Source organism: Somniosus microcephalus, chromosome 5 (assembly GCF_052327205.1).
Source record: "Somniosus microcephalus isolate GS21.2 chromosome 5, FLI_Smic_1.0, whole genome shotgun sequence".
NCBI lineage: Eukaryota > Metazoa > Chordata > Chondrichthyes > Squaliformes > Somniosidae > Somniosus > Somniosus microcephalus.
This window is the reverse complement of record NC_140991.1, coordinates 99,401,671-99,426,174: the sequence shown is the minus strand read 5'-3', so window position 1 is coordinate 99,426,174 and position 24,504 is coordinate 99,401,671. Positions and strand designations below refer to the sequence as shown.

Here is a 24,504-nt window from a genome sequence, read left to right as displayed (position 1 = left end):
TTTCTCCTCATACATCATTCCTGCCATCCCAGGTATCAGCCTGGTGAATCTTAGCTGAACTCCTTCCATGGCAAGAACATCCTTCCTCAGATAAGGCGACCAAAACTGCACACAATACTCAAGATGTTGTCTCACCAAGGCCCTGTACAACTGCAGTAAGACATCCTTGTTCCTGTACTCAAACCCTCTCGCTACGAAGGCCAACATACCATTTGCCTTCTTAGCCGCCTGCTGCACCTGCATGCTTACCTTCAGCGACTGGTGCACAAGGACACCCAGGTCTCATTGCACTTCCCCTTCTCCCAATCGATTGCCATTTAGATAATAATCTGCCTTCCTGTTTTTGCCACCAAAGTGGACAACCTCACATTTATCCACGTTATATTGCATCTGACATGTTTCTGCCCAATCACCCAACCTGTCCAAATCATCCTGGAGTTTCTCGACATCCTCCTCACAGCACACATGCCCATCCAGCTTTCTGTCATCTGCAAATTTGGAGATATTACATCTAGTTCCCTTGTCTAGATCATTAATATATATTGTGAATAGCTGGGGTCCAAGGACCGATCCCTGCGGTACCCCACTAGTCACTGCCTGCCACTCGGAAAAGGACCCGTTTATTCCAACTCTTTGCTTTCTGTCTGCCAACCAGTTCTCTATCCAAGTCAATACCTTGCCCCCAATCCCATGTGCCTTAACTTTACACGCTAATCTCTTATGCGGGACCTTATCGAAGGCCTTCTGAAAGTCCAAATAAACCACATCCACTGGTTCTCCCTTATCTATTTTACCAGATACATCCTCAAAAAATTCCAGTAGATTAGTCAAGCACGATTTACCTTTTGTGAATCCATGTTGACTTTGTCCGATCCTGTCACTGTTTTCCAAGTGCTCTGCTATTACATCTTTTATAATGGACCCTAGCATTTTCCCCACGACTGATGTCAGGCTTACCGGTCTGTAATTCCCCGTTTTCTCTCTACCACCTTTTTTGAATAGTGGGGTAACATTAGCTACCCTCCAATCCATGGGTACTGTTCCAGATTCCATCGAATGTTGAAAGATGATCAGCAATGCATCTACTATTTCTAGGGCCACTTCCTTAAGTACCCTAGGATGTAGATTATCAGGCCCTGGGGATTTATCGGCCTTCAATCCCATCAATTTCCCTAACACCAGTTCCCTACAAATACTGTTTTCTTTCAGTTCCTCCCGTTCATCAGACCCTATTTTCCCCGGCATCTCTGGGAGGTTATTTGTGTCCTCCTTTGTGAAGACAGAACCAAAATATGTATTTAGTTGGTCTGCCATTTCTTTGTTCCCCATTATAAATTCCCCTGATTCTGACTGCAAGGGACCTACGCTTGTCTTCACCAATCTTTTTCTCTTCAGATATCTATAAAAGCTTTTACAGTCAGTTTTTATGTTTCCTGCAAGCTTACTCTCATATTCTATTTTCCCCTTCTTAATTGATCCCTTTTTCCTCCTTTGTTGAATCCTAAACTGCTCCCAATCCTCAGGATTATTGCTTTTTCTGACCAATGTATATGTCCTCTCCTTGGATCTTATGCTATCCCTAATTTCCCTTGTTAGCCACGGTTGAGTCACCTTTTTTGTTTTATTTTTGTGCCAAACTGTGATGAACATTTTCTGTAGTTCATCCATGCGGTCTTTGAATGTTTGCCATTGCCTATCCACCGTCAACCCTTTGAGTGACATTTCCCAATCAATCCTACCCAACTCATGCCTCAGACCATCGTAGTTTCCTTTATTTAAATTTAGGACCCTAGTCTCTGAGTCAACTACTTCATTCTCCATCTTAATGAAGAATTCTATCATATTATGATCACTCCGACCCAAGGGGCCTCGTACAACAAGATTGCTAATTAATCCTTTCTCGTTACATAATTCCCAGTCTAAGATGGCCTGATCTCTGGTTGGTTCCTCGACATATTGGTCCAGGGAACCATCCCGTAAACACTCCAGGAATTCCTCCTCCACAGTATTATTACTAATTTGGTTAGCCCAATCTATATGTAGATTAAAGTCACTCATGATGACTGCTGTGCCCTTATTGCACGCTTCTTTAATTTCCCTTTTAATGCCATCCCCAACCTCCGCCTTACTGTTTGGAGGTCTATATACCACTCCCACTAATGTTTTCTGCCCCTTGGTATTTCTCAATTCTACCCATACAGATTGCACATCATCAGAGCTAATATCCTTCCTTACAATTGTGTTAATCCCTTCTTTAACCAGTAATGCTACCCCACCTCCCTTTCTTTTTTGCCTATCTTTCTTGACTATCAAATACCCCTGGATGTTGAGTTCCCAGCCTTGGCCATCCTTGAGCCACGTTTCCGTAATCCCCACCAAATCATGTTCGTTTACCTCTATTTGCGCAGCCAATTCATCCACCTTATTACGAATGCTCCTCGCATTAAGACACAAAGCCTTCAGGCTTATATTTTTAATGCTCTTTGACCTGTTAGAATTATTATTTACTGTGGCCATGTTTGATTTAAACCGTTGATTTCTCTGACTGCTACTTTTGTTTTTCTCCTTCCTATCAAGGTTTTGATAGAGTGGATACAGAGAGAATGCTTCCACTTGTGGGGAAGAGCATAACTAGAGGCCATATAAGATAGTCACCAAGAAATCCAATAGGGAATTCAGAAGAAACTTCTTTACCCAAACAGTGGTGAGAATATGGAACTCGCTACTACAGGGAGTGGTTGAAGCGAATAGTATAGATGCATTTAAGGGGGGGCTGGACAAGCATATGGGAGAAGAGAATAGAGGGTTATGCTGATAGATTTAGATGAGGAAAGACGGGAGGAGGCTCGAGTGGAGCATAAACGCCGGCATAGGCTGGTTGGGCCAAATGGCCTGTTTCTGTGCCGTATATCCTATGTAATCCTATGTAAACATCCCTGCTTGTGTCCTCCTGTGCAATGTGCAACCAGGCTGCATTGGCCTCCTGGGGAGGTCTCTTGCACCCATGGGAAGGGAAGAGATCCTCCCTGCGTGCTGTGACTTCCTCCATACGGAGAGAGTCATGGGAGAGCCTGATTGCAGCCATGCACCTTTGTGCAGTGCTTGTCAGTGTTTGCAGCACCTCAATGCTGTAGAGCACTGACAGCACAACTGTCAAAATCAATTTGCGCATGGTCCCTTTAAGGAAACCGGCTGATGATGCGTCATCAAATGACTTCATCAGACCCACTTCCTTCAATTGGCCGGCAAACGCGCTGGGCGTTCATTTTGGACAGCGGGCTGGAGCTGGCAGCGAGGCGAAGATCCGCCACCGACGTCGCCTGCCACAGACCTGCCAAGGTTAGTAAAATCCAGCCCTGATAGTCCTATATCAACAGGTTCAGGATCATCAGGAAGGCAGTTACTGACTGTGCCATCTATTTCATCTACAGCTAACCTCTACCATAGGCATGGCATGGTCAGTAACAGTCAAGGTACCATGCTTAAGTACATAGACAGTAACAGATATCTGCACAACTGTAACCCATCCAGGCTGACAGTAAATAAATATATATCATGCAGCTAGGTTTTGTTGCAAGGATTTGCTGTTTGAAGGCCCTTTAACTGTCAGTTCTATGTTGCAGCTTCTGTTGTGCCCTGCTGCAGTATGGTCATAGAATCATAGAATGCTACAGCACAGAAGGAGGCCATTCATCCCGTCCTGCTGTGTCGGATCTTTGGTAGAGCTATCCACTAGTTCCATTCCCAGCTCTTTCCCCATAGCCCTGCAATTTTTTTCACTTCAAGTATTTATCCAATTTCCTTTGGAAAGTTACTATTGAATCTGCATCCACCAACCTTATAGGCCGTGCATTCCAGATCACGACAACTCGCAGTTTCTCTTTATTTACTCTCTCAAAACCGTTCATGATTTTGAACATCTCTATCAAATCTCCTTTTAACCTTCTCTGCTCTAAGGAGTGCGAGTCAGCAGAGAGTGCTGTGAGTTTGGGTAAGTGTGTGAGTTCTTTAATTGTTATTTCTCTTTAAATCATTCTTGATAAGATTACTTAAGCAGTTTAAGTAAAGGGGAAAAGTTAAATATTTGGGATTCTGTTGGTTTAAGAAGAGTAAAACAAGGTTACACTGCAGTAGGAGTAAATTGGCACAGCAGGCAGTGGAAACCAGTTTTCTAACCAATCAGCAGGGGTGACTCATTTGGCTGTAAACAAACAAACAGTATAAAAAGACCAGGCTAGTGCGAGCAAGCACTGAGTTTGGGTAAGTGTGTGAATTAGGGTAAGTGGGGTGTTAGGTACTCTTTTCAAACTTTAACTCTGTGGGTTGTAGTTAATAAGGCCTTCCTGGTGCAGAGTGACTGTTGGTAAACCATTTAACTGGTGTAATTAGAGGGATTGATTTAAGTTAAATCCAATTAATTAAAGGGGATACTAGCATCTATAATCAGGCAGAGGGTGTCCATAACTAACAATAAAAAATTTAATTAATTACATAGAATGGAGCAGGTGATGTGTTACTGTTGCGAGATGTGGGAGCCGGTAAACCCCATTGAGGCTCGCGGTGATTACGTCTGTGACAAGTGTCTGCTGCTACAGGAACTCCAGCTCTGTGTTGATGAGCTGGAGTCTGAGCTTCAGACACTGCGACACATCAGGGAGGGGGAGAAGTACCTGGACTCTGTGTATCAGGAGGTGGTCACACCTATGAAGTTAATTAATTCAGATGTAGCCCATGGTCAGGGACAGGACGGTGTGACTACGAGTGAGGCAGGTACGGGGATCCAGGAGGTAGAGCTGGAGGAGCCGCAGCCCTTGCTCTTGTCCAGCAGGTTTGAGGTTCTTACTCCCTGTGGGGATGGGAGCAGGGACTGCGGGGAGGATGAGCAACCTGGCCACAGCACCGTGGAACGGGGGGCCATTCAAGAGGGGGGAGTAACTAGAAATGTTGTAGTGGTAGGGGATAGTATTATTAGGGGGATAGATAGAGTTCTCTGCAGCCGAGAGCGAGAGTCCCGAAGGCTGTGTTGCCTACCCGGTGCCAGGGTTAAGGACATCTCCTCTGGGCTGGAAAGAAACTTGCAGTGGGAGGGGGTGGATCCAGTTGTCGTGGTCCATGTTGGTACAAACGACGTAGATAGGACTAGGAAGCCGGTTCTGTTAAAGGAGTATGAACAGCTAGGGGTCAAATTAAAAAACAGAACCTCAAGGGTAATAATCTCTGGATTATTACCTGAGCCACGAGCGAATTTGGCTAGGACAAATAAAATTAGAGAGTTAAATGCATAGCTCAAAGACTGGTGTGGGAGAAATGGGTTTTGCTTCCTGGGACACTGGCACCAGTACTGGGGCAGGAGGGAGCTGTTCCGTTGGGACGGGCTTCACTTGGTCAGTGCTGGGACTAGAGTCCTGGTGGATCATATAACTAGGGCTGTAGAGAGGGCTTTAAACTAACTAGTGGGGGGGAGGTTCCTAGAGAGCAAATAATAAAAATGACAACAGAGAAGGTCATAGACTTAGGTAGCAGTGGGGAAATTAAAAACCAGAGCGTGTCAGGAAGGGGCAGAAGGTATGGAGTAAAAGGTAAAGTAATAAAAAGGGCAAAAGCAGGAACTAAGTGTCACAAAACATATTTGAAAGTTCTCTATCTGAATGCACGTAGCATTCGTAACAAAATAGATGAGTTAATGGCACAAATAACTACATATGGGTATGATCTTGTGGCCATTACAGAAACATGGCTGCAGGGTGACAATGCCTGGGAATTAAACATACCAGGTTATTTAACGATCAGGAAGGACAGGCAGGAAGGAAGGGGAGGTGGGGTGGCTATGTTAATAAAGGAAGGAATCACTGTAATACAGAGAAATGATATTGGGTCAAAAGATCAGGATAATGAAACAGTTTGGGTGGAGGTAAGGAATAATAAGGGGAAAAAAACACTAATGGGCGTAGCCTATAGGCCTCCGAACAGTTGCAACTGTGTTGGACGGAGTATCAATCAGTAAATAGTTGAGGCTTGTAATAAGGGAACATCTATAATTATGGTGGATTTTAACTATTATATTAATTGGACAAATCAAATTGGGCAGGGCTGCCTTGAGGATGAGTTCATTGAGTATATTAGGGATGGGTTTCTTGAGCAGTATGTAACTGAACCGACCAGGGGGCAAGCAAACTTAGATCTGGTCCTGTGTAACGAGACAGGATTAATTAAAAATGTCCTAGTAAAGGATCCCCTTGGAATGAGTGACCATAACATAGTTGAATACCATGTTCAATTAGAGGGTGAGAAGGTTGGATCTCAAACAAGCGTGCTAAGCTTGAATAAAGGAGACTATGAAGGTATGAGAGCGGAATTGAGTAGAGTGGATTGGGAAAATAGATTAAAGGGTAAGACGATACATGATCAGTGGTGTACATTTAAGGAGTTATTTTACAACTTCCAAAAAATATATATTCCACTGAGAAGAAAAGGGTGTAAAAGAAAAGACAGCCATCCGTGGCTAAGTAAAGAAATTAAGGATAGTATTCGACTAAAAACAAGGGCATATAAGGTAGCCAAATCTAGTGGGAGGATAGAGGATTGGGAAAACTTTAAAAGACAGCAAAAAATAACAAAAAGATTGATTAAGAAAGGGAAGATAGATTATGAAAGTAAATTAGCAAAAAATATAAAAACAGCTAGTAAGAGTTTTTATAGTTATATAAAAAGAAAAAGGGTGGCTAAAGTAAATGTTGGTCCCTTAGAGGATGAGACTGGGAAATTAATGGTGGGAAATATGGAGATGGCAAAAACACTGAATGAATATTTTGTATCAGTCTTTACAGTAGAAGACACTAAGAATATCCCAACACTGGACAAATAGGAGGAGCTAAACACGATCAAAATCACTAAGGAAGTGGTACTCAGTAAAATAATGGGACTCAAGGTGGATAAATCACCTGGACCTGATGGCTTACATCCTAGGGTCTTGAGGGAAGTGGCGGTAGGGATTGTGGATGCATTGGTAATAATTTTCCAAAACGCCCTGGACTCGGCAAAGGTCCCGGCAGACTGGAAAACTGCTAATGTAACACCCTTATTTGAAAAGGGCAGTAGACAGAAGGCTGGAAACTATATACCGGTTAGCCTAACATCTGTGGTAGGTAAAATTTTGGAGTCCATTATTAAGGAGACAGTAACAGGACATTTGGATAATCATCATTTAATAAGATAAAGTCAGCATGGTTTTATGAAGGGGAAGTCATGTTTGACAAATTTGCTGGAGTTCTTTGAGGAAGTAACATATAAGGTGGATAAAGGGGAACCAGTGGACGTAGTGTATTTAGACTTCCAAAAGGCATTTGACAAGGTGCCACACAAAAGATTATTGCTTAAGATAAAAAATCACGGGATTGGGGGTAATATTCTGGCATGGATAGAGGATTGGCTATCTAACAGAAGGCAGAGAGTTGGGATAAATGGTTCATTCTCAGAATGGCAATCAGTAACTAGTGGTGTTCCGCAGGGGTCGGTGCTGGGTCCCCAACTCTTTACAATCTATATTAACGATTTGGAGGAGGGGACCGAGTGTAACATATCAAAGTTTGCAGATGATATTAAGATGGGAGGGAAAGTAGTGAGTGAGGAGGACATAAAAAACCTGCAAGGGGACATAGACAGGCTAAGTAAGTGGGCAGAGATTTGGCAGATGGAATACAATACTGGAAAGTGTGAGGTTATGCACTTTGGCAGGAAAAATCGTAGAGCAAGCTATTATCTTAATGGCAAGAAACTGGAAAGTACTGAAGTACAAAGGGATCTGGGGGTCCTGGTGCACGAAACTCAAAAGTTTAGTATGCAGGTGCAGCAAGTGATTAAGAAGGCCAATGGAATGTTGGCTTTCATTGCTAGGGGGATAGAATATAAAAATAGGGAGGTATTACTTCAGTTGTACAAGGTATTGGTGAGATCGCACCTGGAATACTGCATACAGTTTTGGTATCCATACTTAAGAAAGGACATACTTGCTCTCGAGTCAGTACAAAGAAGGTTCACTCGGTTAATCCCGGGGATGAGGGGATGGACATATGAGGAGAGGTTGAGTAGATTGGGACTCTACTCATTGAAGTTCAGAAGAATGAGAGGCGATCTTATTGAAACATATAAGATTGTGAAGGGGTTGGATCGGGTGGATATGGGGAGGATGTTCCCGATGATGGGTGAAACTAGAACTAGGGGGCATAGTCTTAGAATAAGGGGCTGCTCTTTCAAAACTGAGATGAGGAGGAACTACTTCACTCAGAGGGTGGTAGGTCCATGGAATATGCTGCCCCAAAAAGCTGTAGAAGCTACATCATTACATAAATTTAAAACAGAAATAGACAGTTTCCTAGAAGTAAAGGGAATTAAGGGTTACGGGGAGCGGGCAGGAATTTGGACATGAGTCTAGGTTCGGATCGGACATGGCCCTGTGGGTAGCGGAGCGGGCCCAGGGGCTGTGTAGCCTGATCCTGCTCCTATTTCATGTGTCTAATTCTGTTAGATTCAGGAGATGGTTCTGTGATAGTAGATTGGCGGTTAGGATCAGATCAGCCATGATCTTATTAAATGGCGGAGCAGGCTCGAGGGGCCGATTGGCCTACTCCTGCTCCCATTTCTTATGTTCTTATGTATCCACAGCTTCTCCAGTCTCTCCACATAACTAAAGTCCCTGATCCCTGGTGCCATTCTAGTAAATCTCTTCTGCACCCTCTCCAAGGCCTTGACATCCTTCCTAAAGTGTGGTGCCCAGAATTGAACACAATACTCTAGTTGAGGCCTATTCAGTGTTTTATTTAAAGGTTTAGCATAACTCCCTTGCTTTTGTACTCAATGCCTCTATTAATAAAGCCAAGGAGCCCATATGCTTTTTTTAAACAGCCTTCTCAACTTATCCTGCCACCTTCAAAGATTTGTGTACATACACCTGCAGGTCTCTCTTTTCCTGCAACCCCTTTAATATTGTATCATTTAGTTTATATTGCCTCTCCTCATTCTTCCTACCAAAATGAATCACTGTTAAGTTTCATCTGCCATGTGTGCCCATTTCACCAGTCTGTCTATGTCCTCCTGAAGTCTGTTACTATCCTCCTCATTGTTTACTATATTTCCAAGTTTTGTGTCATCTGCAAACTTTGAAATTATGCCCTGTATCCCCAAATCCAGGTCAGTAATATATATCAAAAAGATCAGTGGTCCTAATACTGACCCCTGGAGAGCACCACTGTATAATTCCCTCCAGTCTGAAAAAGAACCGTTCACTACTATTGTCTGCTTTCTGTCCCTTAGCCAATTTCGTATCCGCACTGCCACTGTCCCTACGATCCCTTAGGCTTCAATATTGCCAGCAAGTCTATTATGTGGTACTTTATCAAATGCCTTTTGAAAGTCTACATACACCACATCAACTGCACTACACTCATAAACCCTCTCCGTTACTTCATCAAAGAACTTAATCAAGTTAGTCAAACATGATTTTCCTTTAACAGATCTGTGCTGACTTTCATTTATTAGCCCATACTTTTCCAAATGCCAATTAATTTTGCCCCGGATTATTGTCTCTAAAAGTTTCCCTACCACTGACGTTAATCTGACTGGCCTGTAGGTGCCTGATTTATCCCTCTTCCCTTTTTTAAACACGGTATAACATTTGCAATCCTCCAGTCCTCTGGCACCACCCTCATATCTAAGAATTATTGGAAGATTGTGGCCAGAGCCTCTGCAATTTCCACCCTTATTTTCCTCAGTAACCTAGGATGCATCCTACCCAAACCTGGTGACATTTCTACTTTGAGGACTGCCAACCCTTTAAGTACATCCTCTTTATCTATTTATTTATCCTATCCAATATTGCTACTGCCTCCTCCTTTACTGTTACATTGGCAGCATCCTCTTCTCCAGTAAAGGCAGATGTAAAGTACTCATTTAGTACCTCAACTATGCCCTCTGCCTCCACAAGAAAATTTCCTTTTTGGTCCCTTATCGGCCCCAACTTTCCTTTGACTACCCTTTTACTATTTATGTGTTTATAAAAGACTTTTGAGTTCCATTTTATGTTAGCCGCAAATCTATTCTCATACTCTCTTTGCCCCTCTTATTCCCTTTTTTTAGATCTCCTCTGTACTTTCTATATTCAGCTTGATTTGCTACTGTATTATGTACCACACATTTGTCCTAAGCCTCCTTTTTCTGTCTCATATCTTTTGTCATCCAGGGCGCTCTAGCTTTGGATACCCTTCCTTTCGCCCTCGTGGGAATGAGTCTATTCAGTACGCAAACTATCTAATCTTTGAAGGCCTCCCATTGTTCAAGTACTGTTTTGCCTACCAATTTTTGATTCCAATCCACCTGGACCAGATCCCTTTTCAACTCACTGAAGTTAGCCCTCCTCTAGTTACGTATTTTTACGCTTGATTGTTCCTTGTCCTTTTCCATAACTATTCTGGACCTGATGGTATTATAATCACTGTACCCCAAATACTCTCTCACTGAAACATGCTCCACTTCATTCCCCAGAACTACATCCTTCCTTCCTCGGTGGGCTGGAAACACAGTGATCAAGAAAGTTCTACTGTATACATTTCAGGAATTCCTCCCTCTTTGTCCTTTACATGGTTCCTTTCCCAGTCTATATTAGGACAATTGAAGTCCCCCATTATCACTACTCTGTATTTCTTGCATCTTTCTGTAATTTGCCTGCAAATTTACTCATCTGTCTCCTTCCCACTATTTGGTAGCCTATTGTAGACACCCAGTAGCATAATAGCTCCTTTGTTGTTCCTTAATTCTAACCAAATAGACTTTGTCTTTGACCCCTCACATACACCATCCCTCTACAGTGCATGGTAAGCATTCAGTGGGCTATTTACCTCCTGGAAACACTGCACAGGATAAGATGGTTTGAATGCTTTGATGGGGTAGCAGTGCATGAGTTGTTTGTTGCAAGACATTTTCCTAACTAATTTGGATTGTCCTGGAAGATGAATTAGTCATGTTCTGATAGTTGTTGCTGGCATTTCAAGAATGGCATATTTATTTCAGAAGACGTTTGTTACTTGGCTGGTGAGATTCTTCCTAAGTTGCCATGGCTACATCAAGAAACAGAAACAATGTTGATTGGATTCATTACAGCCTTGAGTCTGAGTGGGCTCTTTGGTGAGAAGGCAAACTTTGTCCAACAATAACATTCTTTGTAACCATGCACTTACTACATCTGCGCCACTTATGTATGTCACAGCTGGAAGGCAGTATCTATAGGAACCAAAGATGCAAAGGTAGATGAAAAGATATGCTGGTTTCTTGAGCTGATCTAAATATAAGTGCTATTGGTAAGGTGATTCATTTTTTCAGATAGGGACCCTCTCTGATACTTAGATTGTGGGGAAAAAAACAAATATTTTACAGTTATTACATCATTGACAGTTGCTATAGTAACAGCTTTAAATAAAGCTTTCTTTTCAACCAAGATGTGATACGGCTAATGGAATGTCCACTCAAAAGTAATAAAAAGCTCCGTTTCTGACATGAACCACCTCAGTGTGCCAGTGCCATGTCAATATATTTGGTGCTTCAAAGGCCATCACAGTCACATTGGTCTTCCAAATATCAATATAATTCTTTTCATTGTAGCCTTAATTGTAGCAGTTGTTTCAAATTGTGACAAAAAACTGTATCACCACAAATCAGCCTTAAACAACTAAATGTCTAAAGTTCTGCATTTATCTAAAAGATCAGGATAGAAGAGATTACACTGATGCACAAACTGTATTCCAATTTCAATCATACTTATGGTGTTTTCTGAAGGGTGAGAATTTGATTTAAAACGAGCTAAGAAACTTTACTGTTGCAGAATACAACAGAAGAACAAATTATTTATGGGAAAGCAAGCAGGAACAAGATTTGTAGGTTATCTAGAGTGGTAGTAACAGAATTGTAGTGATGGGAGACTTTAACTATCTTAAGGTAGATTGGGATAAGACAAATGTTATGGTCAAAATGTGGAGGACTTCTTTGAATGCACCCAGGACTGTTTCCTAATCAATATATTATATGTCTAACAAAGAAAGATGCAGCGCTATGTTTGGTTCTGGGTAATGAAGCAGAACATGTAAGCAACCTGTTAATTTCACATTGAAAACAGATAGAGAAAAAGAGAAGATAAAGGTGTTTCATTGTAAATTAGCTCACTTCAATGGGATGAAAGAGACCCTAGCCCAGCTAATTTGGGTGGAAAGAAATGTCAGATTAAACAGCAGAACTGCAGTGGAAAATCTGCATCACCCAGGCACACTCCGAATACAGGCCTGCTCCCTGGCAGTGTCTTGTGCTGGGAACTGGATGTGTGGCAACAGGAGTGACGTTGCAGGCTTGAGAGGAGCAGACAGAGGTCCTGAGACCTGGATTTCCTGGTTGGGGAGCTGCGGGGGAGGGGGGATCGGGGAGGGGGTGAAGGTAAATTTTCAAAAACTGGAATTATTTTCTTTTGTTCAGCTATATTTGAACTACCCCTTAGACCCTCCTCCCAGAACCATCAGCCTACAGAATGTCCCGATTCAAGCCCCACCTCCGGCTTTCTTCAGATGCCCCCCACTTGGATGCCCAAAGGGTGAAGTGAGGATAGTATCAGAGTCCTGAAGTAACTCATCTCCACTCCCATGTCCTGTACCTAAGAACTTAGCATTCCCTAGACATCATGTAGAGGAAAATCTGCCCTTTAGAATGCTTCTCCACCCCTCTCTCCACCTTTAATATGCTCCTTGAAGCCTACCTCTTTGACCAAGCTATTGGTCATCTGTCCTGATATCTTCTTCTGTGGCTCGGTGTCAAATTTTGATTGATAATGCTCCTGTGAAGCACCTTGGGACGTTTTGCTATGTCAAAGGCGCTATATAAATGTAAGTTGTTGTTGCATAATATAGAATGAAATTAGTGAGCACTTAGAAAAGCATGGGCTAATCTAGGACAGATTCATTTATTTGAACTTTTTGAGGAAATCGCTGAATGTGGTGGATGTTGTATAAATCAATTTTTAGAAGGTAATTAATAAGATGGCTCAAAGAGACTTGTTATGAGAATTAAGGCACACGGTATTAAAAGGAATGTAACCACACAGATCAGAGATGGCTGGGGGACAGAAAGCAAATTGTAGGAGTCAATGGATATTTTTCGGATTAGTGCGATGTGGGTCATGGTGTGCCCCAGAAATCTGTACTGGGAGCTCTTTTGTTTTCCATTTATATAAATGATTTAGTCAAAAACACAAGAGGAATAATAGTGAAGTTTGTTGAGACCAAATTAGAGAAACAACAAACTGTGAGGATGAATGTAGGAGCTTTCAGGAGGAGGTAGACAGGGTAGCGGAATGGGTAGAGAGGTGACAGTTACATTTTAATACTTAGAAATGTGAAGTACATTTTGAGAAAAAGAACAATGAAAGGAAATGCAGCCTAAATTGTTAGATTCTTAACAGAGCGGAGCAACAGGGAGATGTGCAGGTGCAGATACATAAGGGGTATTTTCCCAAATATGTATTGATACTAAGGAACCTGTCGACCATCAATGTATATCGACAAATGATTGACAACAGGGAACCTACTGACCAGCAGAGCAGCAGGTGAGGTTCTCCGCTGTCAGGGCATACTCAGAAAATTACTCCCCCCCACCACCCCCCTCCCCCCATAGATCTTTAAAGGTAAAGTGCCAGTAGAAAACACCGTATAAAAGACAAAAAGGATTTAGGTTTAACACCTAAGGACACGAAGCATAAAACCAAGGAAGTGACATTGCATTTGTACAAGGTATTAGTTAGGCCACAGTAGCAGTATTGCATGTAGTTCTGGGGACTTTCACAGAACCACAGAATCACAGAAACCCCACAGTGCAGATAGAGGCCATTTCGGCCCATCGAGCCTGCATCGACACATATCCCACCCGATCCCCGTAACCCCTACACCAACACATATCCCACCCTATCCCTGTAACCCCACGTATTTAATCCCCCTACCACTAAGGGTCAATTTATCATAGCCAATCAACCTAACCCGCACATCTTTGGACTGTGGGAGGAAACCGGAGCACCCGGAGAAAACCCACGCAAACACGGGGAGAATGTGCAAACTCCACACAGACAGTCGCCCGAGGCCGGATTCGAACCCGGGTCTCTGGCGCTGTGAGACAACAGTGCTAACCACTATGCCACTGTGCTGCCCACCGACTTTGGGCTGGATTTTACGAACCTCGGCGGGTCCATGGCGGGCGATGGCAAATCCCGACCTCTCTCCAGCCAGCTGTCTGAAATGAATTTCCCTTGATTGGGCTTGTTAAGCCCGCCCAGCGCATTTCCGGCCAGTTACAACAGTGACTACACTCCAAAAGTACTTCATTGGCTGTAAAGCGCTTTTCCAGTGGTCGTGAAAGGCACTATATAAATGCAAGTCTTTCTTTTTTCTTTCAATTAGAGGAAGCGGGTCTGGTAACATCATTTGATGATGCATCATCAGTCGGTTTCCTTAAAGGGACCATGGCCAACTTTCTTTTGACATTTGTGCTGTCAGTGTTCCACTGCATTGAGGTGCTGCAAACACTGACAATCATCACACAGAGGTGCAGGGCTGCACCCAAGCTCTCCCATGACTCCCTCCATATGCTTATGGAGGGAGTCACAGCACGCAGGGAGGTTCTCTTCCTTTTCCAAGGGCGGAAGAGACCTCCCCAGGAGATCAACACAGCCGGGTTGCACATTGCAGAGGAGGACACAAGCAGGGATATGGTCAGGAGGACCTGGGTACAGTGCCGCAAATGTTTCAATGATCTCAATAGATCATGAAATGTTAGTACAAAGCCACACTCAACCTCATCCTGCTGTGCCTCTCATCACATCCCCATCACTCTGCCTTCCCTACCCTACTCCTGCACATCCTTACTCACAACAACTTACCTTGCACCTCCACTCATCCCTCTCTATTTGCATTATCACATCCGCATCTCACTAGCCACCGCTCACACTCACCCTCATCCTAGTCCAATCATACCAACTAACAACACACAAGGGTAGGCACTTGGGTGTTTATGCAATGTTCATATAAAATTTCTGTTAATGTGGTATCAAACATTGAAACCTTTATTTTCAACACATTGTGTTTTTTGACAGATTTGTGTGCACCTTTGGAAGTGGCTCAGTGAGTTGCAGTGAATAGTGAGACATAACGGTACCGCCCGCAATGGACATGAGTATGAAAGGAATGACTTAGGCATTGTAGGGATGCTTTATGGTGTTGGTGTGGGGCGGTGCCAACCTGGCACATCATGTGGCAGCCAGGATATACAGCACCAAGTGAAGTAATTCTGGCCATAGTGAGGCCATTCCTGGCTTCCCGGGTAGCAATGTGGTCATGTGCTGATGCCCTGTGTCCTGTGCAGTATCAGTTGATTGCGGAGAAGGTTGGTGTTGCTGTTGGTGCTTCTGGTGTGCCTGGTGCTGCTGGTGTGCCTGGAGATGCTGGTGTACCTGGTGATGCTGGTGTGTCTGGTGATGCTGGTGTTGGGGCTGATCATGGTGGGATTCTGAGGACCAAGATGAGAGAGTTTCAATGGCACCCATGCTGATGGAATAGATGACAGGTGAAGTAGAGATGACAGAAGCGATCTATCAATGGTGGGAATGGTCAGAATGGATGGAGACTTGTAAAGACTTGCAGCATTCTGAATCTTTAATGGAAATGCAGTTTCCGGGTAGCAATGTGGAACATTTCTCAATCAGCTGGGAGCTTTGACTTGACATTTGAAGCTGTCAACTCATCAGCTGATTCAATGGCAAGTGACCTCCCACCTCAGCTTCACAGACGAGGTCTAGGCACAGCGGAAATCCAGTGGGTGGCCTGTCAAATCCAAAAAGCTGGGGGAAAAAAACTTTGTTAAGTGGCTGTAAACAAGCCACTAATGATTTTAATTGCCTCCCCCGCCGCTGCATGTTGGGTCTGCTCAGCGCTGACAGTCCCGATATTTGGTAAAGGCGCGCGGCGGCGGGTTCACAGCAGGGTCCTGACCCGCTGGGGAAAAATAACACTTTCCCACCTGACCCGCCCCCCGATCGCGCCCGCTGACCCCCCCTCCCCCACAAAATCCAGCCCTTATCAGAAGGACATCGGAGCTATGGAGAAATTACAGTTAAGATTCATTATGAGTTCATTATTTAAGCTCCAGGTACGAGTTGTTCAAGCCCTGATGTTGTCATGTTCAATGCAAATACTTTTATGAATTCACACTTCTGGCACAAAGCTTCATAACTTTAAAATTAATGCATGGTAAATCTGGTGGTGCCTGCGGATCTTCATGCCCATATTCCCAATATGTGTTGCCATGTGTAAGTTCTTAAATTTACCCCTAAATGTTTAGTGCTATCCACGTTAGACATCTAATTATCTCTAATTATAGTTAGCTCTAATAAACCCATTTTACTCATTGGTGCTAAAATCCTCAAAAAATAAATATTAAAGATAATTTGCAGGATAATGAATATACAACTTTATTTTCATTTTGAAGAGCAAAAATCCATTTTCAAGCAGTCACACATCTACAGCAATGACATACTCAAAAAGGAAAATAAAGCTCACAATCGGTACAATATTGTTAATATTCGACTTTTGTTAAAGTCTAAAGACAACAAAAAAGAATATCAATGTTTTCATTGATTGGAAAAAGACATACAAAAGGAAAACTATAACAAAAACTCCATATGGGGCTGGATTTTACCAGCGCTGAGGAGGCAGGCTTGGAGGCGGGACTGCTGGGAAAATGGGAAAAATTGGGAGCGGGTCCCAACCCCACTCCCAACCCTCCTCCGAACCATCTTCCCGGGAGGCGAGTCCCCGACTCGCACAGGGACCCGTCTCCCAGCGGCGGGAAGGGGATTAGAGACAATTAACTGCCTGTTAACAGGTAGTTAACAGGCAGTTAAGAGGCCTTTCCCCATTTTCAGCCTGCTGATGTGGCCTTCCCAATGGCGGGAAACCCCGCCAGGGTTAGCGAGGCGAGCTATGGGTCTACTGCAGCGTAAGTGTGCAAATGACAGCTGCAGAGGTAGTGTGATGGGTGCAATGGTGCACAGGTAAGTATGACAGGTGAGAGAATGTAGTGAGAAATGTTTTTATTCTGTTTTTATGTATCTGCAGGTGGCAAGATTTGGGCCTAGAAATTCAGTATAGCCACATTTGGGGCGCTACAGCATGGCGTTCGCTAACTTTTGCGCCCGGCGCAACTTAGCGCCACCTTCGCCGATATTCAGTTGCATCGCCCCAAGAGGTTGCTGCTGCGCTAAAGCAGGCGATGCACGACTATCATTAGGCGCTAAGCCGGCGATCCAGGGCGCAAACACCGAAGGCGGGCGCAGCGCAGGTGCGACGAGTTGCTCATTGAGGGCAGACAGTCGCGTCAGCATTTAAAGGGGGAGGGTGGAATTGCTTGCCTGCCACGCCCTGCACACTGCAGCCCTAAGGCAAGGCCTGAACACTGCTTCTGGAACAGCTCCATGCCCAGGAGAATGGAGAAGGCCAGGGAGAGAGCGCAGCGCTTCGGCGAGGGTGACCTGAGGCTGCTGGTTGGCGCAGTGGACCGCAGGCGCCATATCCTCTTCCCTGAGGGTGGCAGGAGGCCGCTGCCCGCCGAATATCGGAAAGCATGGAGGGATGTGGCAAACAGGGTCACGTCCAACAGCGTGGTTGGCAGGACACCAACCCAGTGCCGGAAAAAATTCAACGACCTCACTCGGGTTGTCAGGGTGAGTACCCTTTCCAGTATCCTCCTCATCCCTGCATGTGCACCTCACTTTATGGCCAAACGGGTCTGAAAGCCCTAATGGTCAGCCCTCATCCAGCAGCTATGGGACTGTCATGAAAAGCACTTGCGCATTCAGGACTTTAGACATGATCAGGGCTATTCGACCATGGGAGGCAGTGCGGGCAAAATCAGGGCTTGACACTGTCAGTGCTAATCGACCATGGGAGGCAGTGCGGGCAAGATCAGGGCTTGACACTGTACTTAGAGGCTGTCCTTTCTCTTGCAGGCCAAGCTGGCGCATAACAGAAGACAGCAGTGACAGACCGGGGGAGGCCGTCCTGACCTGAAACAGCTGAGCGACCTCGAGCAGCGAGTGGAGCGGATCATGGCAGGCCGGCTGAGTGGCCGCGTCGCCACTGGAGATGCTGACCCTGTTCTGGGCACCAATGGTAAGGTCATCACCTTTTTGACCTCTCCCTTTCCACTTGCGCCTCACACCAGCATCCTTTGCCACTATCGAACCAATGCAGTGCACAGCAGCACTCATGCCTCCCTCGCTGCCACCCTGTCCTCACTCTAAAGCAACTCTTGTGCCTCCCTGCTTTCAGATGGTGACTCGCCAGGTGAGGAGGCGGCCCCTCAAGCTGGCACTGTGTCCAAGTCAGACATAGAGGAGGAGGAAGAGGAAGCCGGCCCATCAGGGACACCCTCAGCCGAGGCAGCCCATGGCCATGATGGTGACACGTCTTCCCTGGAGGGGAGCAGGGGGGAAGGGTCGGAGGATAGTGAAGCTCCAGGGACCAGCGGGCTGCAGCAACGCGGGAGGGGTGGGGAAGCTCGGCGGCCTTCTCCCCGGAGGGTGAGTGCGGCCTCCAGTCCTGCTACGGTGAGCGCAGAGGAGGTGCGGCTCCTAGCGGAAATGGGCGCCCAGGCTGAGCGCAGGCACACTGAGCTCATGGCTGCAGTGGCAAGGATGCCTGACTCCATAGAGTCACTGGCAAGGAGTGTGCAGGAATTCGGGACAGCACAGGCCAGGAGTCTGCAGGACATCGCGGCAGCACAGGCCAGGAGTCTGCAACAATTCAGTGCAGCACAGGCCAGGAGTCTGCAACAATTCAGTGCAGCACAGGCCAGGAGTCTGCAGGACGTCGCGGCAGCACAGGCTAGGAGTCAGCAGGACTTTGCTGCTTCACAGGCGGCTTCTAGCCAAGTGCTCAGTCGTGCCATGCATTCACTGGCTGTGTCATGCAGAGACAGACCAGGGCCACACGGGCACTAACTGCTGCCACACTCATTGGATCGGCCAGGCATTGCCGGGGCACTCGCCATGCCGCAGCAGCCCAGCAGTCTGTGCCTCAGCAGATTGCTGCGCATGCTGCAGTGCTGGCCCGTGCGCATGTCAATGTATCAGCTGACCAGGGAGTGCCTGTGATCTGTCAGGTTGGCAGCATTCCTGCAGCAAACACTGTCACTCCTCCATTGCAGCTGCCACCAGCTGTTGGACAGACTGCTGCCGCCCAAGCAGAGTTGGAGCAGTCAACAGCCGGCCCCTCCAGGCCCAGAGCTGGTCCAGGTCGACCCCAAGGGCATCTGCCGTCTCACCATCTGACCCTCAGCAGCCTTTCCCCAGCCTTGCTGCAGCCACTGGGGTCCCATTGAGGAGGAGCTGCAGGGCGGATAGGGGCCAGTCACGGAAGCGAAACGGATCACCCTCGCAGGGGAAAAAGTAGAAGGTGTGGCCAAATGTTTTGTCTCATATTTAAAGGCCGAGACTGATGTATTTGTTTTACTTATAAAGGCCGAGACTGGTGTATTTGTTTCATATATAAAGGCCGAGACTGGTATATTTGTTTTACTTATAAAGGCCGAGACTGGTGTATTTGTTTCATATATAAAGGCCGAGACTGCTGTATTTGTTTCATATTTAAAGGCCGAGACTGGTATATTTGTTTTACTTGTAAAGGCCGAGACTGGTGTATTTGTGTTTCTGGGGGGGTTTCTCTCCATTAGTTTGTCATGTGGGAAGGGCACAGAGGTATCACAGTAAAAAAAATTCTTAAATCACACTGTCCATGCTTTCTTTTGGAAGTCCTGGTTGCCCTGCTCGGCTGAGGGCTTGTGGAGCGGCTACATTCATCTTCTGCCATTGGCACAAGCCATTCCCTGAGAGGGGGCCTAGAACTGACTTGCAATAAGCCGCCGATGGGCGGCCCTTGCACTTTCTGCCTCCCTCCTGTGCTGGTCCTCCTCCTCTTCCTCCTCCTCCTCCTCCTTTGGTGATCCTCCAATGTCTGCTGGTAGTGGCTGAGTCCTGCGGATAGCCAGGTTGTGCAGCATGCAGCACACGACAACAAAATGGGAGACTCGCTCAGGCGAGTACTGTAGGGCTCCCCCGGAACGATCCAGACAGCGGAACCATTGCTTCAGCACACCGATTATTTGCTCAATGATGTTCCTGGTTGCTTGATGGCTGTCATTGTATCCCTCTTCAGCAGGGGTGCTGGGCGCATGGAGCGGGGTCATCAGCCAGGTGCACAAAGGATAGCCTTTGTCCCCGAGAAGCCATCCTCGTGGGTGAGGCTGGGCCTCGAACATGTCTGCCACAGAAGTCTGGCGCAGGATGAAGGCATCATGGCTGCTGCCTGGAAAGCGGGCATTGACAGCTAGGATGAGCTGCCTGTGGTCACACACCAACTGCACGTTGAGCGAATGGTAGCCCTTCCGGTTGCGCTAATCCTCGGCATTCTCTAGAGGTGCCTGCAAAGCCACATGCATGCAGTCAATGGCGCCCTGCACCATGGGGAAGCCCGCTAATGCTGCAAAGCCCATTGCACGCTCTTGCTGCTTGTCAACGGTCATGGGGAAGGAGATGAACTGACGTCTCCTTCTGAAAAGGGCATTGGTCACCTGGTGGATGCAGCAATGTACCGCAAACTGGGAGATGTTGGAAATGTCCCCAGTAGCAGATTGGAAGGAGCCGGTGGCATAGAAGTTGAGAGCCACCGTCACCTTCACTGCCACCGACAGAGACGTCCTGCTCCTCAGCTGTGGCTGCAGATCTCCGCGAAGCAGGTGGCAGATCTCAGTGACCACCGCCCTTCTGAATTGCAGCCTCCGAACACACTGCTCCTCAGACATGTTCAGATATGAGAACTGTTGGCGGTATACCCTGGGTGGGTAAGGCCTCCTTTGCCAACACCTGTTGGCCCTTCTCCGTCTGGCCATGACTGGCACTCTCTCACGGCGTCTCTGAGCCCTTTGAATGCAATGGAGAAGCCCAACGTTTCCACCCATTGCAGCCCCCATTATATGTTTCCAATCAATGCTATGACACTGAAGTTAAAGACAAGTGCAAAGCTGTGGCCTGAAGCCAGAAGTACCTGTGCGAGTGTTGAGCCAAACCAGACAGCTCTCTACCTTTGTCTCTCTCCAAATATCCGTCTCTCACAAAGAAGGAGTGGTGCAAAATGGCTGCCATTTATACTGCAGGAGGAGTCCCCTTTAATTAGCGCCCCCCGCACCCCGCAGCAACTGGGAACCGTTCCCCTCTACCAGTCGCTAGGGGCGCCAGGCGCACAATAGGCCGGCGCCACTGAATTTCCGGTTCGGGGTGCACAAAGGGTGTTGCACCATGAAATGATGTCAGGATCTGCGCGCGCAGCTGAACGCACGCAAAGGTTTTGCGCCGCCGCTAAATCTTAACTGAAGTTCATGAGAGGCGCAGATCGCGCCGCGCCCGGGCGCTAGCCGCTTAGTGCCCCACTTCTCCTCCTGCTAAGGCGCTAGCGGCTGGCGCAAACAACTGAATTTCTAGGCCTTGATGTTTTTGTGAAGCCTCATCTGATCGGGAGAATTGACAGATGGCTTCTGCCATCTGTTTTCTCCTAAGAAGAGTGTTATTGGTGAGCCTGAGTGCAAGGGTTCACCTTTGGACAGTGATTGTAAGTGTTTGATAGCACCTCAATACTGTCAAACACTGACAATTCATCTGTCAAAAAATTATGGGGCCTGTCCCTTTAAGAAAACCGGCAGATGAAGCGTCATGCACTGACGTCATCTGACACCGGCTTTCCCTTAATTGGCCGGCAAGCCCGCAGGGCGGGCTTAACAAGGCCAATCAAGGGAAAGTAGCGTCTATTTGTCAGACGTCACTAGGGACGGGACTAGAATCCGGAAACCAGCAGTCCCACTCCCAACGTGCCTCCTCAGGTAAAATCCAGCCCCTTATGTTACTCATTTGTAAAGTTCTTATTTTACTATCTCTTGTTCAATTGCAAAACAGCGAACAAATGAAAACAGTTTGACTATCACCTATTTTTTGTATTCTGCCTTTTTGGCTTTAACTTGTTTTAATTTTTGATTTTAAACTTGAACTTGAAGTGTTTTTTATTAGAGACGTTCTGAGGCAGGGAGGGTTGGGGCAGAGAATAACGCCCTATCCCCCAGGCAAGACCATCCAGAGTCCTAGGCATCTGTTACATTATTACAGTAACTAGTCCCTCTCAAATATCTTTCTCGTCCCATGCTTCAAGCCCTGGCTCCACTGTGGCTGTTAAATAGTTTATTCCTGTAGAACACTAAACATTTTTTAATTGGGTAAGGGTGACCACTTGTGCTGCCCAGGGCAATTAAAGATAGCGCGTCGATCCAAGGGGATGCCTTGAGGCAGTTCAATTGACCCGCTATCCTCAGAATAACACAAGCTGAATAGATAATTGAGGACAGCAAATGAACTGAAGGACAGTCTCATCCTTAGGACTGATTGCCTTATCCTTAACTCCCCTGTATAGTGTTGTGGCAATGCTTACTTAATTTAGTAATGCTCCAGAGGATTAAATGTTTCTATTATTCCTATTTGATTAGAATCTCTGCTACTGTTTGAGCCACTTGTTTTTCTGATCCTTTGTAGCTTCCAAAGTAGCTGTGTGCGCTCAAACAATAGTGGAGAGTTCTTCATTAGCACTCAAGGGAGTAATTAGTTGATACCTCATCATGCGCTTCTCATGAAGGTATTCTCAATCATGGCTGCCTGATTAGATCACCAATTGAATAATAATTGTTGCCAAGTACTAGAAAACTTTAGAAGTTTGCATTTATTAATGCTTCTTACTGAAGTGAAATACAAGCTGAAAGCAATGCTGATCAATTTAGAGAGGGGTAGTTAAGATCAGTTCTTACAAAATGAAATCCCATTGAAGATAAGTTTCATACCCCTTTTTTCCATTACAGATCTCGTGTTGTTTCTCCTATAATAGATGTTATTGACTGGAAGACATTTCAGTATTATCACTCAGTTGATCCACAGCGAGGAGTTTTCAACTGGAAGCTGGACTTTCATTGGGAACCAATACCAGAGTATGAGCAGAAATGGCGGAAGTCTCCCATCAGCCCTATACAGTAGGTGATAGGACAAGTGTCCACTTAACTGTCTGTTTGATTGTATTTCAAGCCCATATGGCAAAAAAATATACTGAAGGAAGTATTAAGTTGAGATGAACAGTCCCTAATATAGCTAAAAAACAAAGGGGATAAGTGAAAAAGATGCACAGTAGTGTCAAAAACTAAGTGCTGAAATTTAGGGGGAAATCATTTTCCTATTTTATTTTACTTAATGTTGTATTATGGAGCTCTCTGAGTGGCTTAGCAGGAGAATGCACCATCTGGTATGGCACTGAGCTATACAGACCTGGAAGGTCCATGGTTTGATCTCCAATCAGCAATGAACATGTTGCCTTCAGCAGTGGCAACAGCTTGACGCTATTGCTGGCTTCAGAGAGCATTCATAGAGGGGAACACCAGCTGGGCTCCTGCTCCCATTTTCCATCAGTGCTTCTTACTGCAGAGTGCACATGTATGGATGTCAAGTGAGGACAGGATCAGGCTTGACTATGATGCCCTCTGCAGTTGAATAGCCTAAGCTCACTATGGCCACTGGGGCAAGATACTGTCAGCATCAATACAGCTGTCTCTCAGCAAAAGTCAGCGGGGGAAAAATTTGGTTGTTTGCGCCACCCGTTAGCACCTAAAGAGGCCGGCAAGTGGGGCGCTAACCAACTAGCGCCCGGGCGCAGCGAACCCTGCGCCTCTCCCCATATTGAGTGGACATTTAGCGCTGGCACTAAACCGTAGCGCCCGCTCACCGGCGCATGCAGATCATGACATCATTTCAGTGTGCAACGCCTTTGGGGTGCCCCGGACCGGAAATTCAGTGGCGCCCCCTTCCGTTCCGCCTGGCGCTAATAAGGACAGCTTACCTGGAACATTTCCCAGTCGCTGTCGGGCTGGGGGGGCGTTCTTTAAAGGGGACTGTTGTGGTATAAAAGCAGCAGCCATTTTTGGACCACAACTTCTTAGAGAGATACAGAGAGTTGCTCAGCTGCACACAGAGAGCCCTTTCTACACTGAGCCAGCGCTGGCAGAAGAACTTCAGCCTTCTGACCATCACCTTGCTGCTGGTGAGCATCTCAAACGGGATAACTTTCTGTGCGCACTTAATATGGGGGCTGCATTGGATGGGAACGTCCTGCTGCTGAATCATCTTGACAGGGCACAGAGACGCAGGGATAGAGGGTCAGGCATGGCCAGACAGAGGAGGGCCAACAGACGTCGCCACAGGAGACCTTATGCTGCCAGGGATTTCCGACAGCAATTTTCATATATGAACATGTCGGAGGAGCAGTGTTTCTGAAGGCTGCGCTTTAGTAGGGAGGT

General features: G+C 46.0%; 1 protein-coding gene across 2 annotated transcripts in view; it reads left to right on the top strand.

The window, feature by feature from the left end:
* LOC147117228 (polypeptide N-acetylgalactosaminyltransferase 15-like) overlaps nt 1–24,504 on the top strand; it is a 149,270-nt gene that overhangs the window by 41,506 nt on the left and 83,260 nt on the right. For both annotated transcript variants that reach the window (XM_085988028.1, XM_085988029.1), the window contains exon 4: nt 23,023–23,190. In XM_085988028.1, the coding sequence (XP_085844154.1) occupies nt 23,023–23,190 (168 nt within the window). The remainder of the gene's footprint in view (nt 1–23,022; nt 23,191–24,504) is intronic.